The sequence below is a fragment of the Fusarium falciforme genome, chromosome 2 (genome assembly GCF_026873545.1).
Source record: "Fusarium falciforme chromosome 2, complete sequence".
Classification (NCBI taxonomy): Eukaryota; Fungi; Ascomycota; class Sordariomycetes; order Hypocreales; family Nectriaceae; genus Fusarium; species Fusarium falciforme.
This window is the reverse complement of record NC_070545.1, coordinates 469,414-482,505: the sequence shown is the minus strand read 5'-3', so window position 1 is coordinate 482,505 and position 13,092 is coordinate 469,414. Positions and strand designations below refer to the sequence as shown.

At 51.2% G+C, this 13,092-nt stretch overlaps 5 protein-coding genes across 5 annotated transcripts; 4 read left to right on the top strand and 1 right to left on the bottom strand.

The window, feature by feature from the left end:
- Window positions 1-2,124: 2,124 nt before the first annotated feature.
- On the top strand, window positions 2,125-2,859 carry NCS54_00208400 (Hypothetical protein; the record flags this gene model as incomplete). The annotated part of the gene is made up of 1 exon (XM_053147690.1): window positions 2,125-2,859. The coding sequence occupies one exon, from the start codon at window positions 2,125-2,127 to the stop codon at window positions 2,857-2,859; it is 735 nt and encodes a 244-aa protein (XP_053003665.1).
- Window positions 2,860-4,730: 1,871 nt separating this feature from the next.
- NCS54_00208300 (Hypothetical protein) lies at window positions 4,731-6,192 on the top strand (the record flags this gene model as incomplete). Its single annotated transcript, XM_053147689.1, has 4 exons — window positions 4,731-4,929; window positions 4,992-5,303; window positions 5,350-5,372; window positions 5,419-6,192. The coding sequence occupies 4 exons, from the start codon at window positions 4,731-4,733 to the stop codon at window positions 6,190-6,192; spliced, it is 1,308 nt and encodes a 435-aa protein (XP_053003664.1).
- A 311-nt stretch (window positions 6,193-6,503) lies between these two features.
- Window positions 6,504-7,345, top strand: NCS54_00208200 (NAD(P)-bd-dom domain-containing protein; the record flags this gene model as incomplete). Its single annotated transcript, XM_053147688.1, has 3 exons — window positions 6,504-6,739; window positions 6,792-7,008; window positions 7,058-7,345. 3 exons carry the CDS (start codon window positions 6,504-6,506, stop codon window positions 7,343-7,345), a joined length of 741 nt encoding a protein of 246 aa, XP_053003663.1.
- Window positions 7,346-7,869: 524 nt separating this feature from the next.
- On the top strand, window positions 7,870-8,556 carry NCS54_00208100 (Hypothetical protein; the record flags this gene model as incomplete). The annotated part of the gene is made up of 1 exon (XM_053147687.1): window positions 7,870-8,556. One exon carries the CDS (start codon window positions 7,870-7,872, stop codon window positions 8,554-8,556), a length of 687 nt encoding a protein of 228 aa, XP_053003662.1.
- A 599-nt stretch (window positions 8,557-9,155) lies between these two features.
- On the bottom strand, window positions 9,156-10,087 carry NCS54_00208000 (GH16 domain-containing protein; the record flags this gene model as incomplete). Its single annotated transcript, XM_053147686.1, has 3 exons — window positions 9,156-9,623; window positions 9,674-9,939; window positions 9,991-10,087. The coding sequence occupies 3 exons, from the start codon at window positions 10,085-10,087 to the stop codon at window positions 9,156-9,158; spliced, it is 831 nt and encodes a 276-aa protein (XP_053003661.1).
- Window positions 10,088-13,092: the final 3,005 nt, after the last annotated feature.

Genomic DNA, 13,092 nt, shown 5'->3' with positions numbered 1-13,092 from the left:
GCAGGTGACGTTAACTGCGGGTGACGTTATGTGCATAGGGCGCGTGACGCAAGGTATGATCCTTTTCTGCTAGCTAACGTTAATGTGCCGAGGTTGATTCACGCCTCGGCGATGCTTGGGTCGAAGTTGATGAGATTTGTAGACTAATGTTAGGGTCCTCGCAAGGACGACCAGAAAGTCACTCCGAATAAGACAAGTCTATAACTCGAATCTATGATTTACTGTCTCTTTAAATATGGATTGCAAGAGCCAATTTGAGGCCACTTTCTAGCTCATAAATTCCTCCTAGCGCCCATAGACCACCACCGGGCACTTATTTTCCACTCATCCCCATCTCTCCCGTCGGTGAGATGCTCCCACTTCTCAAGAAACCACGGGGCTGCTTCCCAGTTCTGAGCATCCCAAGGAGCTGCCGAGGGCAATGAATCTCCGTTAGCAAAGCCCCAGCATCGAAGACCGTCGTTGAGCAAGTCAAGACAGAAGTCTTCTCTGTCAATCGACGGGGGATCTGAGTGTACCGCAGCAATGACTTTGGAACGAAAGCCTGGCCATGGGATTGTATCTAATGTTGGATGATGAGGGATAGTGAGTTGTGCGTCTGTGGGCACAAGGTCAGGTTGTATCCCCTTGAGATAATCCTCAAATGCTAGTCGTATTTGTGCAGCCCGGTCGGCATTTTCTATGCCCGTATCCTCGTCCAAGCTATTTCTCTGTATGATTTGCTCTCGTAGACGAGAAAAAGGTGATTTGGAGTCAAAAGATATGAGGTCGTACCATGGGATTCCCAAGTGGAGTGCATTCATGAAAATTGCCGACACGAATGAAACTCGACACAGAAGGATGTAATCTGCAACCTGGCCCCGAAGAGGAGATGCAACTATCTCGTGAATCCTGGAATTATGTCCCGAAGGAATGTTTAACTTTCCAAGGACGCTAATGCCAGCTTTGATGGCTGCTCCAAAATCAAAATCGCCCAGACTTTGCTGGAGGTCTCGTAGCCATTGACTCATCGGAACAAGCATCGCGTTGTTATAGAGTGATGAGCTCACAGGGTATCCCAAGAAGATGAGGCCGTATTTGATAATATCCCGGATGCCAAACAGCTCCTTGGTCATCAACAAGAAAAAGGTACGACGTTCCTTCTCGGGGTAAGAGCCGATGCAAGAGAAGAAGTCGGAGGCGGTAAATCCTGGCGCGATGTCTAGAGAACGGAAGCCCGTGTCGGCCGAGGTAGAAGAGATGGCTCTTCTTGTCAACTGGGTTGGTCCGAGATCCCATTGTGAGGCTGGCTGTAAACATGCTACCCCATAATCATGCGTGCATGAGACTTCCAAGGAAGATGGCAAGAGGATGCGAGAGACAGCCAAACGTTCCAGCACCCTTCTTCTCTCCCTTTGCCGTGCGCCTATTATCCTCAAGGGTCAGCCGTGTGCACGAGATAAAGCAGCTCATGAAACATACGATAGTTCCGCTGAGCCAGGGCATTCTGCCGCCGCCTCCGCTGTGATGTTTTATCTGAAGAAGACTCGCAGGCCATGGACGCGTGACGGTAGAATTGATTGGAGAGAAACTTGGGCGTGCAGTGGATTTCAACAGTCTGGTTGTATCCCCTGCGGGTTTGTTGATCTTGGCAAAAGCGAAACATCTAGCGGGAGTGGTTGATGGTGTGATGAGGGAGGCTACCACGTAACCCAGCTTTCAACAGAGGTCAACGGCCTCGGGAATAGTCTCGGACCGGGGCATTATTCGTGCCTCGGTTCTTTTCATGTGAACTGGGGAACTCATATCCACGAGGTTGCGCACGGTGGGTTGATTAAACTGGGACTGCTCGATCAGCCCACCGCCTCCTGCAGGCAACGTCAGCAAATCACGAGTTTAACAAGACGAGGTCTATGCGGTCAACGTAAGGAACAGTATCAACTTGGGGACTGGGGGCTTGCCTGAGAGAATTCGCTGATCTGTGTTGAATCACTATTTAAGAAAGCCAACAATCCCTTTGTTAGATCTTGGATAGCTAATACGTTCCATACATTACCAGTGCCACCGGCAAACTCCGCCCTACCCGCACATCCTTCTCACCTTTTCTCACATTTACAACTACGTCAAGACAACCTCACAGCAACAATGCCTTTTGGGACCTTGAATTTGAATGGCGAATCGTTGCCAACCTTTGCTCCAGCATATTCAAGGGCAAAGGGGATCTTCACCAACACCACCGCAGTCGGCATTACCTATCGAGTTGCCGCATCTCAGGTCGCCCCTCTCGTCCCTGATGTTCTCGAATTGGAGGAAGAGCCGCTCATGACGTCCCTATTTCTCAGCTACGGAATGAGCCCTGTTGGAGCCTATACCGAATATGCTCACCAGGTCGAAGTGACCTACAAGGGCGAAAAGTTCCATTTTAATCTCCTCTTCATTCTCGACAACGATGCCGCCATATTTGCTGGCCGCGAGCTCCTCGGCTTCCCCAAGGTCCATGGAAAAACTGTTATTGAGCAGTTTACTGGTAGCCGGCTCGTCACAGGCGGCACGGAGCGACCCTTGGGACGAAAAATGGTCGAGTTTGAATTCGTCCCAGAACAGCTGGTCACCAGCGCGCCTCAGCCAGACAGATGGATGCTCAATCTCCGCAACATTCCCTCACCGTATGTTGGACAACCCCCTTCGGTTCAAGAATTCATTCCTTGTGGCCTGGGGATGAAGTGCAATGAAATTTGGTTGGGAAAGGGCCATATCAGCTTTCCAAAAACATCAATCTCCGATCCCTGGGTGAACTTGGATATTTTGAGATACGAGGCGAGCTTCCTAGCGAGAAATGCTACGGCTGAGCTTCTTCTTCGAGATACAATCAAGCTCTGAGGTACATGTAGAAATTAGAATGATTGTACGCTATTCTATGGTTATGTTGTGAGCTTTCTGCAAAAGCGTTGCACGCAATGTCATGAGATATTCTGAAAGCTGTTTGCAACCCAATCAATAAAACTCCAGCCACTCTTCAGTCAATTACTTGTTCTGTTGAGTTCCGTGTGCTCAATATCCAGCTAGGTTCAGGCGGTGAAGCAGTGCGGTGCCGCCTAGTCAATGCGGCAGAGTCATGGCGGATGAGACACAATGTTATGTCCTGCATCTGGGGAGGCAAGAACAGCCTATATGTCATAATTGCCGATGGTTTCCGTACAAGTGTGACTAAAAACCTGCAATCGGCCCTCCAGCACTTTGAAATCCGCATCGTGACAGGCTCTGCAGACTCTTGGTATGACCACATAGAGGAGTTACGAGCATCACACAACGCATTTACAGCCCACACAGCACGGACGAAAATATTCTCAGCACGAAAATGACACACCGGACTTTAGATTAGGTAGTCCTCTCCACGAGACCCAGGGGTTTCGATGCAAGGGTGCATGGGACAAGGTGTTTGATATACTCAGCTTGGCCACCAACGTGGGAGACGAGGATGAGATTCTGGAACCAGCATTCTTGAGATGTCCTACTTAGGTTCCTATCGATAAAGATGCCCTGAAAAAGTAGATTTCTGCTGGCACCCTGCCATTACGCTATGTGTAGGTATGTAGTGCTAGGTTGAGGGATAGATCCGAAGCTGAGCAGGAGCTGTGCAGTGTTCTCTCTACTTACGTTGCGAGCTTCGGACCCTTACGCCAAGACATAGGCAGGTTTATAAGCCAAGTTGATGCGTCATTGCTCGACCTCCTCGGTCCCGAGAAGATAGGTAAGATTTATAGCCAGACCCATATTTGAATTGCCTATTCTGGGGCGCTTTGACATGGAGTGATATTGCGTTTATGCACTGGCATGGATAGGTGGGGGTGAGTCATAAGACAGGTGTTCGGGGCACCAAAACCAGACAATCAACATTATCAGCATAATTAGTTGTCTCCAATACCCTTTCATTCCTGATCAATCATCCTGCGTGTCCTCTTCTAACAGTCAATGTTCAACCAGCTCCGATGGCCCTACCGACTTGTTCGATGATAGGGGGTTCGTCACCCCACCTAAATGGGACCATTCGATTGCCGTGGTCGAGTTGATGCCGATCCAGCCCTACTGAGAAATTTGAGGAGTCTGGCAGGGAACAGACGGGTAGGCTAGCATGGGCCTTCCAGGCATCGATAGAATACCTAGCCTGCAAGTCTATCACGGCACTCCGTACCTTTGGGAAGGGTACCGTATGACAGAGCTCAGGGCTGGGTTCTTTCGTTGATTGGTACCAGAGTCCCTCAATGCCATCAAAACAGGTCAGCGCTCTGGGATGAATCCTCAAACACGCGAATTAAGCTACTTTTTCCATCGGACCTCGATCCTAAATATTGACCGAACCACTGACCTTCCTTATAGGGCTGGGGTTTCAACAAACATGGGGAAGCGAATCCTTCTGAATCCTTCCGCGTGTCACCAAAGTCCTTAATTCCCCGGTCAGCCCGTGCACCCTTAGGGAACTCGATCCTTTGTGGGCATATCGTCAGCGAACAGTCCGGTTCATCTCGCCAAACGATCGAGACGTAAGCTGCCAAGATCTATGCTGAGGGTTGATAGCATTACAGGCGCCGATATGCCGACCTTAGAGTTGTGGTTGTAGTTTTATATAAATGCAGCCTCGTTCGTGCAGCTTCTTCCGTATCAGCCAGAAGGTAATCTAGACCTAAACCGTTTGACATCGGACTGTCTATTCGATACCCAGCCTCATCCTTTCTCGAAACCAGACCTCTACAATGAAGTCTGCTTCCGCTCTTTTGGCCCTTGTGGCGTCGACAAGTGCCTCGCCGCTAGTCTCCAAGCGAGACGATGTCTTGAATAGCAAAGATACTCTCTGCAAGGGCTGGAACCTGAGAACCCCAGAAGGTGCCGATGATCTCGGGGAAAAGACTGCAGCGGGTGTATCTCTTGAGCTATTCATCAAGACTCATTGGGGTAAGTGTGTAATCTCCTGTAGCCTCACGTGTAACACCAAGCTCGGCGCTGACTTGCAGCAGAGCACGAAAACTCATGGGTCAAGAACATGGAAGATCAAGTCCAGGGCGGCACTTCAGGCAAATCTGGCGCCGCCGGCTGTTCTGCCCTAGGAAACGACTGCAACCCCATGGGCAGCCTGAGCTGCGACGATCAGTTCGACCAGTTCGGCACGACGCCTCTGGGCAAGAACTCGTACTGGATCTTCCAGGCCGTCAAGGGCATGCACGAAAAGTTCCGCGAGCTGAACCGCCAGTTCACTCAGGAGACTCTCATCAACGGCTTGAGGATTCCTCAGATGGTTCAGGACTTTGACGGGTCTGAGGATAACCCGAGTCAGGTTCGGGGTTGGATTGCAGCTGCCCATTATTGGAAACGCAGTTGGAGGTCTTGTTCCTGTTGCTGTAAGTTTACCATTCTATATTCGCAGTGAGAGACTAACACGACCAGGGCTCTGGAATCTCTGCCGGCTTCGGTATCTTGGCTGGCATCTTCTCCGCCCTTTCTCTAACAGGCGATGAGGTCGATCAAGGCACCATTATAAGCGCCCTCGCCAACACCTTCGAGGCGGCCACTACATCCCTGCAAGATACCCTCGGCATCGTCACGGGCGGCGGCCGCAGTGAAGAAGAATACAACTCCCTCCCAGCCCCCAAGTGGGACACATACGAGACCAAGATTGCCAAACTTTTCAACGGCGGCTGGTTCCTAGTCGACGACGACGAAGAAGCAGTCCGCGTAACCATCGAGTCCATGACAAACAATATTCAGAAAAAGGTTGCCAACGACGTCATGAAGGCAGCCAAGTACCACCTCGTTGCTGACAAGCGTGACAATGTGCGTACCCGTGAGGACTGCGGCTTCGCTCCTGGTCGACAGTGGCTCGAGCTCAAGGACGGAGAAGAGTACTGCTTCTACATTATGAAGAACAACCAGAACCCGAACCGCGAGAACGAGTGGGTTGAGGCCACCGCCGAAATTTATGACCAGATGGCCTCGTACGGGCTTGGGGACCGGGAGCCGTTCTACCGCGCCATCATTGACTGTGGGCTTCACGGAGGAGACAACAAGGAGATTGACCTGAGCAACTTGGCTTGGGGTCAGGTGCCGACGTGCTACTTCAACCTTCCGGCTGTGTTTATCGAGAAGGATAATGAGGTTGGCTGCGGAAGTCCCTTTGACAACGCCAAGTGCGACTACCTCAAGTCGACGCCTATTTCATAAATTTGGCAGGTATAATTCTTGGTATCGTATGGGATTCTTATTTTCTCATCTCGGAGTTTGCAACTAAACTCCGTCTTCTTGTGTATTTAGAGCAGCAATGTTTCACCAGTGCTACCAGGGCGCACCACAGTTATGTTTCAAGATTAATCCTTGTTTTTTGCAAGCTTACGCTTCAGTTGCTATTCGTAAGCGGCTTATCAGAGGATTGGTTTTAAATATCGCTGTACTCCGTAGAGGGCGACGTCAGCATTCTTATCCCAGGCATTCCATCTCAACCCCGCACAACACGAATACCAGCCAAAACCACCATCATGAAGCTCGTCATAGCCGGCGCAACTGGCTTCCTGGGTACGGAAGTTGTCCGTCAAGCGCTGTCCCATCCAAACATCGCGTCTGTCATCGCACTAGCGCGACGTCAAACCGCCGTTCCAGAAGGCTCGGGATCGCAAGCCGACGCCTCCAAGTTGAAGTCGGTTGCCTGCGATGACTTTATCAGCTATCCGGAGAGTGTCAAGACTGAAATATCCGATGCGGATGCTTGTATCTGGTGCGTTTGGCCTCCGCAAAGCAGTGGAACTCGGAAGCTGACGACGTCGTAGGCTCATTGCCATCACGCCAACTAAATCCAAGACGTTTCCCCAAGATGAAGTGCGCAAGATTTGCCATGACTATCCTCTAGCAGCAGCCGACACATTTTCGAATCTCCCACGCAAGGACAAGTCTGAGCCGTTTCGCTTCGTCTACGTCAGCGGCTCCAACGCAGAACGAGACCCGGCCAAGAAGCCCTGGATCATGGGCGACTACTGCGTGATGAGGGTATGTCATGTCTCGCAATTCCCGACTTGATGCACCTAACGCATAGCAGGGCCAAGTTGAGACAGATGTCCTCGAGCGCGCGCAAAAGTCCAGCGGCACTCTCAAGGCCTGCGTGTTTAAGCCTGGACTGATCAACACAGCGAACACCAGCCTCCTAGTCAAGGGTGTTCAAGGCGTTGCTCGCGTTCTCATAGGTCTCCCGACTATCCAGCGAGATGAGATGGCAGCAGCCCTGTTGGATACGGCTGTGAATGGCTTCGAGAAGGACACCTTTGTGAACGAGGAGCTGATAGAAATTGGACAGAGGGCGTTGAAGGCTGAGGCACCTTCTCAGTAGTTGAGCTTAGTGCTGGACATCTTTGTTGATGTATTGACCTCACATTGAGGCAAATATTCGTGAATTCCTCATGATAATTGCTTTTAGTGTAGTATCGTTTGTTCTTGGTCCCTAACACGCTGGTATCCTATGGGAATGACCCAAATTGCATCATCTATTTCTCTCCTCGCCACTGAACCTCAACCAGCAACACTTGCTCAATCCAGCTTGTTGCCATGAGGTCACTATCACTTGCACGTCAAAGAGACTATCCATAAGTGATAAATCAAGAAATATTTCACTCTGACTAGATCACATTGACAGCCGCTAAGCGTCTGACTAAGACCAACACTCATGGCGTGCTTGATCATTGCTCTTTTGGGCAGCTCGAAGTGACTCAGAGCTGCAGGTACCGACAGCTCACCACGTTCTCTCATAAGAAACCAATCGCTTTTATTTCTCCCTCTTTAGCTTGAGTCTTCTTACTTAAGTCGGAAAATACCAGTTTCACACTTCCAAACTCAAGTGCTCACTCACCAGCCAATATGAACACCAGAGCCGTCGCCTTGCCCAAGTCGTTGCCTGACCCAGCCCAATGGAGTCAACTCATCGCTCGCTACAAGGAGTTTCGTCTCCTTTCTCTTCAACTCTCGCCTGAAAGCTTTGGCTCAAGCTATGCCCGCGAAGTCGCCTTTTCAGAGGAGATTTGGGCCTCCCGACTAAACAACCCGGTGGCCCTCAACACCATCATTGTCTCGGAGCCCGACGCCGAAGCTGAGACCACCGATGATATCTCTCTCATACTAAACTCGCCGTGGCTCGCAGCTCTCACCTTGGTCGGGCCCCTCGAAGCCAAGACAGCCGCAAAATCCTACGAGGATAAAATGCATCTCCAACCAGACACCGTCAGTTTCGGTCCTCCCGCTCCTGGTGTCGATTCCACCTACGTTCTAAACGCCATGTACGTCCTACCAACCGAGAGACGGAAAGGTCACTCGTACAAAATCATCGAATTTGCCAAACAGGTCGCGCTGAGGGAAAACAACGGGGCCAAGGTGACACTGGCCCTTATCCTGGATAATGACAACATGCCTGCCATGAAATCGTATGAAAAGTCGGGTTTTAAGGTTGTGCATAGGTATTGGTTCGATGATACTCGAGGAGGGGAAGTGAAGAAGAAGACGCGGGCGGCGGTTATGAGGGTGGACATTGGAGTAGACGATTCGGTTTAGAAACGAGCAAGTGTTTCTTATCGACCATAAGACTTATCAACCCTCATTGAACTCTCAAACTCGTCCGAGTGACGCCTCCATCGAAACAGTATCTTAAACGTTTATCTTGCCAGCATAACAACCTCACTAGAGATGCCATTGTTATTTCACACTTCCAGTGAATCAAGTGTACGGTAGACGATCAAGAACAACTGTCATTTCTCAGTGTCTCACTTAGAGGAGTGGATAGGCAATTAAAGTCCAAAAGTCCATGTCGGACTTGTAAGGCGGAAGTGTGTTCCAGCCATGCTCGGGACAAGGTCTCAGTGAACTGAGATAAACCTGAGATGACCGAAACCTCCGCCCACCATGATTGCCCGCCGATCTGTGAGCCGTCTTGGGTCGTGTCACCATGCCGTCTTTATGCTAGATCATTTTATGTTCATGCCACATGCCAGAGAGATCAAGTCATTGATGAATTGGGTCATATATATTGATTGATGTTCATAGTCTAATGCCAAATGTCAAATGCCATGCCAGCCTCATTATTCGTCCCCCTCTTTCATTACCAGTCTCATTAATCATCCCATCTCTTTCATTAACTTTCATTATTTCCCATTTTAAGCAGTTCGGATGCTCTGGTAGCTGCCAGACTGGTCACCGTAGATATACTCCTTCACGCTCTTGGTCGTGGGAGCATCACCACCGGCGTAGTCGACGATGGAGATGCTCTTGTAGTAACCGGTGAAGGGACCCTTGGAGAAGTCGGCCATACCGCCGGCCCAGATGACGGTACCCTCCGCTGCGTCGGGACGGCCGGCCACCCAGGTGCCCAGCTTGACCTGCATGGGGGTCTGAGGGAAAGCTGAGCCGCCCTTGGCGTCGGCGTAGGTGAGGGTGCGCACAACTGTACCGTCGATGATCCAGTTGACAAAGGCGGGTGTCCACTCGATAGAGTAGACGTGGAACTGACCCGTGGGGTTGGCTACGGGGTGGAAGGCGCCGCGATCGTATGTGCTGATGTCGCCCTTGCTGAAGTAGTTGGACTGAACTTGGGCGTTGTCACCACCGATCCACTCCCAATCAATCTGTAGACGTTAGTATGAATTGTGTGTATGAGAAGAGAGTAATAGCATACCTCGTCAAGGTTATCAGACTGAAGCACAGCGCTGGTGATGATGCCCACGCCAGGAGCGGCTTGGACCTCGACATCAACGCGGCCAAAGAAGATGTACTTGCCGGTGGCGATTGTGGGAGCGACACCGAGACCGGGAATCGTAAAGACACCACCCTTCTCACCGTACTCAATGGCAGTACCACCAACGTTGGTAAAGGCAGGGCACTCTCCCTTGGTAAAGTCGCAGTGGACTGTGTCCTTACCAAAGGCAGGGTCGGCAGGGCAGGCTGGGGAATGTCAGCAAAAGAGAACTCAATCAGATTGGCTGTGTAACTTACTGGCCAGGAGAGGGTTGCAGGTGGTAGAGGTCTGGGCCGACACCAGAGCAGGTGCGGCAAGGGCTAGGGCAGCCACGGAGAGAGCTTTGGAGAACATTGGAGGCGTTGCGGTTGGTTGCGTCGTGCCGTGGAACGATGGTACAGCGGGGGGAGGGAGGGTTAGATCAAGGGTCAGCAATGTCACGCAGTGGCTTGCGTTTGATGGACGTCAGTTCAAGAGGGGAGGACTGGTGAGGACGCACTTTGAGAGAAGATCTTGCAGGAACCGGAGGCCAATCGCCTTTTTTGTAGTAAGGAAGAGGTTGGTTGGAGATGTTCTAGCCTCTTCACAGCCTCGGTTTATATCCATCAGGCGATGGGTCCTAGCCGCTCGTATTCCCTGCGCGTGCGTCGACTAGACAACCCCGGGTTGCCCTGTCTCCAAGCCACGCACCCAAACGAGGAATGGATCCCCACTAGCCATTGCTTGGCTCTGGCTGACCCCTGTCCGTCCCCTCTCTGCGACAGTCCAATCGAGGACGGGACATGCGGTCTTGGTCCACAGACATCCCCGGCTATCGGTTCAAAGAGGACGGGTAATGGACTGGGGCAGAGAACGCGCAATCATGTGAGACTGGTGTGCAGTTGCTACAGCAAACCCGCAGACGGAGAATAGCTCCCCTAGTTCCAAACTTTACCTGTGGCTGGGGAGGGGGCGGCTCCCTAGATCCGATCAGTGGTTTGGTGGTGGCTAGCTGGGAGGCCGCGAACGACAATACGAGCGGGCCTAGAATCCGGTCCCCCTCTGCTAGCCTGGTCAGAGCCCGCTCTTTACGATGACTGAATGCTGATGATGGGCAGGGACGGAAAACGTCAGCGAGAATTCAGTTCCTAGAATCTGACGTCAGGTCACCAGAGAGGGGAACAAAGAGGGTCGGTCGGCGATCACCAATACTCTGTATAACCAACCCGACATACCGACCCTTGCTCTCTCTCGTCTAGGTTGGGTTCCCAACCCCACAAGGTTTCATGAGCTATTAACCCTCAGCTGTTGCTCGGCTGTGTCGGCCATCCAAGCCATGCCATTGTCAACCAACGCCAAGATAGCCAGCTGACTGTTTGTCTCGTCTTATCTTTTTTCTCCCGCACTCACTCTTTTTGCAGCGAGCACCCTGCCTGTCACCTGCAGAGCAAAGACCCGCGGGTTAATAAATCGATCAGCGAGCGGGTACACTCACTCCACCAGCGGTTTGTTTCGGAGCTCCTGTTGATCCTGCACATCCCTCGTCTATTGCCCACTAGTCAACTGACCTTTGTGTCATTGATCTCGAGCCTCTGAGCTCATCCACAGTGTCTCCTCAAACCGTCCAGACCCTGTCATCGAGAACTCCCGGGCGTACTTTTGCACCGCGGGGACTCAGCTGACCCCATGTGCTTGCTGCACGCACCGCACCCCGCTCAAGCCCTGCATCAACGCCCAGATGCTCGAGCACCTTTATAGTAGGAGCTTTTATGCATGCATTGACGGTCAAAAGGCTGAGGCCGTCCTTTTTATGAGTTGTCGACGTTTCACCATGGGCAATTGTTTCAAGCTTTGTGCATTTTGCATAAACACTCAGCCTTCATCTCACACCGCCAACACCCGCCCGTAAATGTTAGCGAATAAGCTCGGTTACAGCAAAGGATTGTTAGCTATCTTGACGGTGAGACTGACCGCATTCAACTAAGCACAGCCTGCTGCTGCCACATTCACTGCTACAGTCAGCCTACATCCGGCCCCAAGCAAGGCTTACAGGCAAAGGCAAGGATAGCCTGATAGCTGCACCAAAAGACCCTTATGCATGCACCCGGTTTCTGACAATTCTTGGCGGGGTTCTTGCATGAACATTCAATTCATTGTGGATTTCGGCCGCCTTCATGGGTCGCATCGTGGTGATTTCTATACGAATGGCACGTCGAGAGTTTCATTTTATCCAGAAACATGAACAAGATTTACGGCTCTCAAGGCATGTCCGGACATGTGAATTGATCTCGCCGACCGCGACGATCCGACTATCCCGTGTCTTTGTCTGCCCCAAGAAGGTACCGAGGTCTGGCGATCTCATTCAATCTGTAGACATGGCTGAGACTTGGCGGGAGTCTTTATCCCGAATCCAACACAGGCTTGCACCGCCCCAGACACACCTTATGCCCAGCTGCCGAAGGATGTATAACTGGCAATAGTTGTCCCAAGAATGCCAAGTCGTTCTCTACCGACGTGGATGGCGTGTCAGTAAATGATAGGACAATGTACCATTTAATAAGTACATTGAGGATCTTAAGCGCTTCACTTTCGAGTGTCGGCCCCGAAGTGCATCCTTTCACTGCGGCTAATGAACGCCGAGGGCCTCTATAATGCCTACGGCGCTACTCTGTGTAACAAGATGCATCCATCATAATCCACTTTCCCAACGTTGGCGCCGTTGCCAACGAGAATATCCATTAATGGAGTCAAGTGAAACGGGTAGAAACAAGCAGCATCGGCCCGTTTTTCCATTGCCGCCCTATCACTACCGACGCAAAAAGATACTTGACAAAGACAGTTTCAACTCTTGCAGTCGCTGAAAATAAAGACCCAGGCAGCTCCCTCATTGCCGCCTGGTGTCATGGATAACTCGAAGGGTTAAAATATCCACCTGTTGGAGCATCGTCAAAAAAGTGATTTGACGGATTGTTCATTCTTGATTCTAGCTTTCATCTTGGCAAGCCTTAATCACCAATGCCCAAGTCAGCTTCCGCACAGATCGATCTTTCAGGGGTGCCTGATTAGGCGTTAATATCGGCGCCGGTGATGGGTAGTCTCTTTCAAGTTCCTGGCCCTGACAGGGTTGCAAGATTGACTAGGTAAAGAACGAGCTAGTCGTTTTCTACGCTCCTCGGAAACCAGCCACTCTAAAATTAGAATGATGAGGTGAGAATGGAAAGGTTCATAGTCTAGTAGTCTCGCTTATAGTCAGACAGGATCGGGTTGCCAAGCAGGCCGCAGGGTGTTTAGCTCGGGTCCAGGAACTTCAGCCGCCTTGGCTTCAGAACCTCGAGAATAGGGCCTTCGGCTCTCTGCTGTTATTTTGAGAATAATTGCAA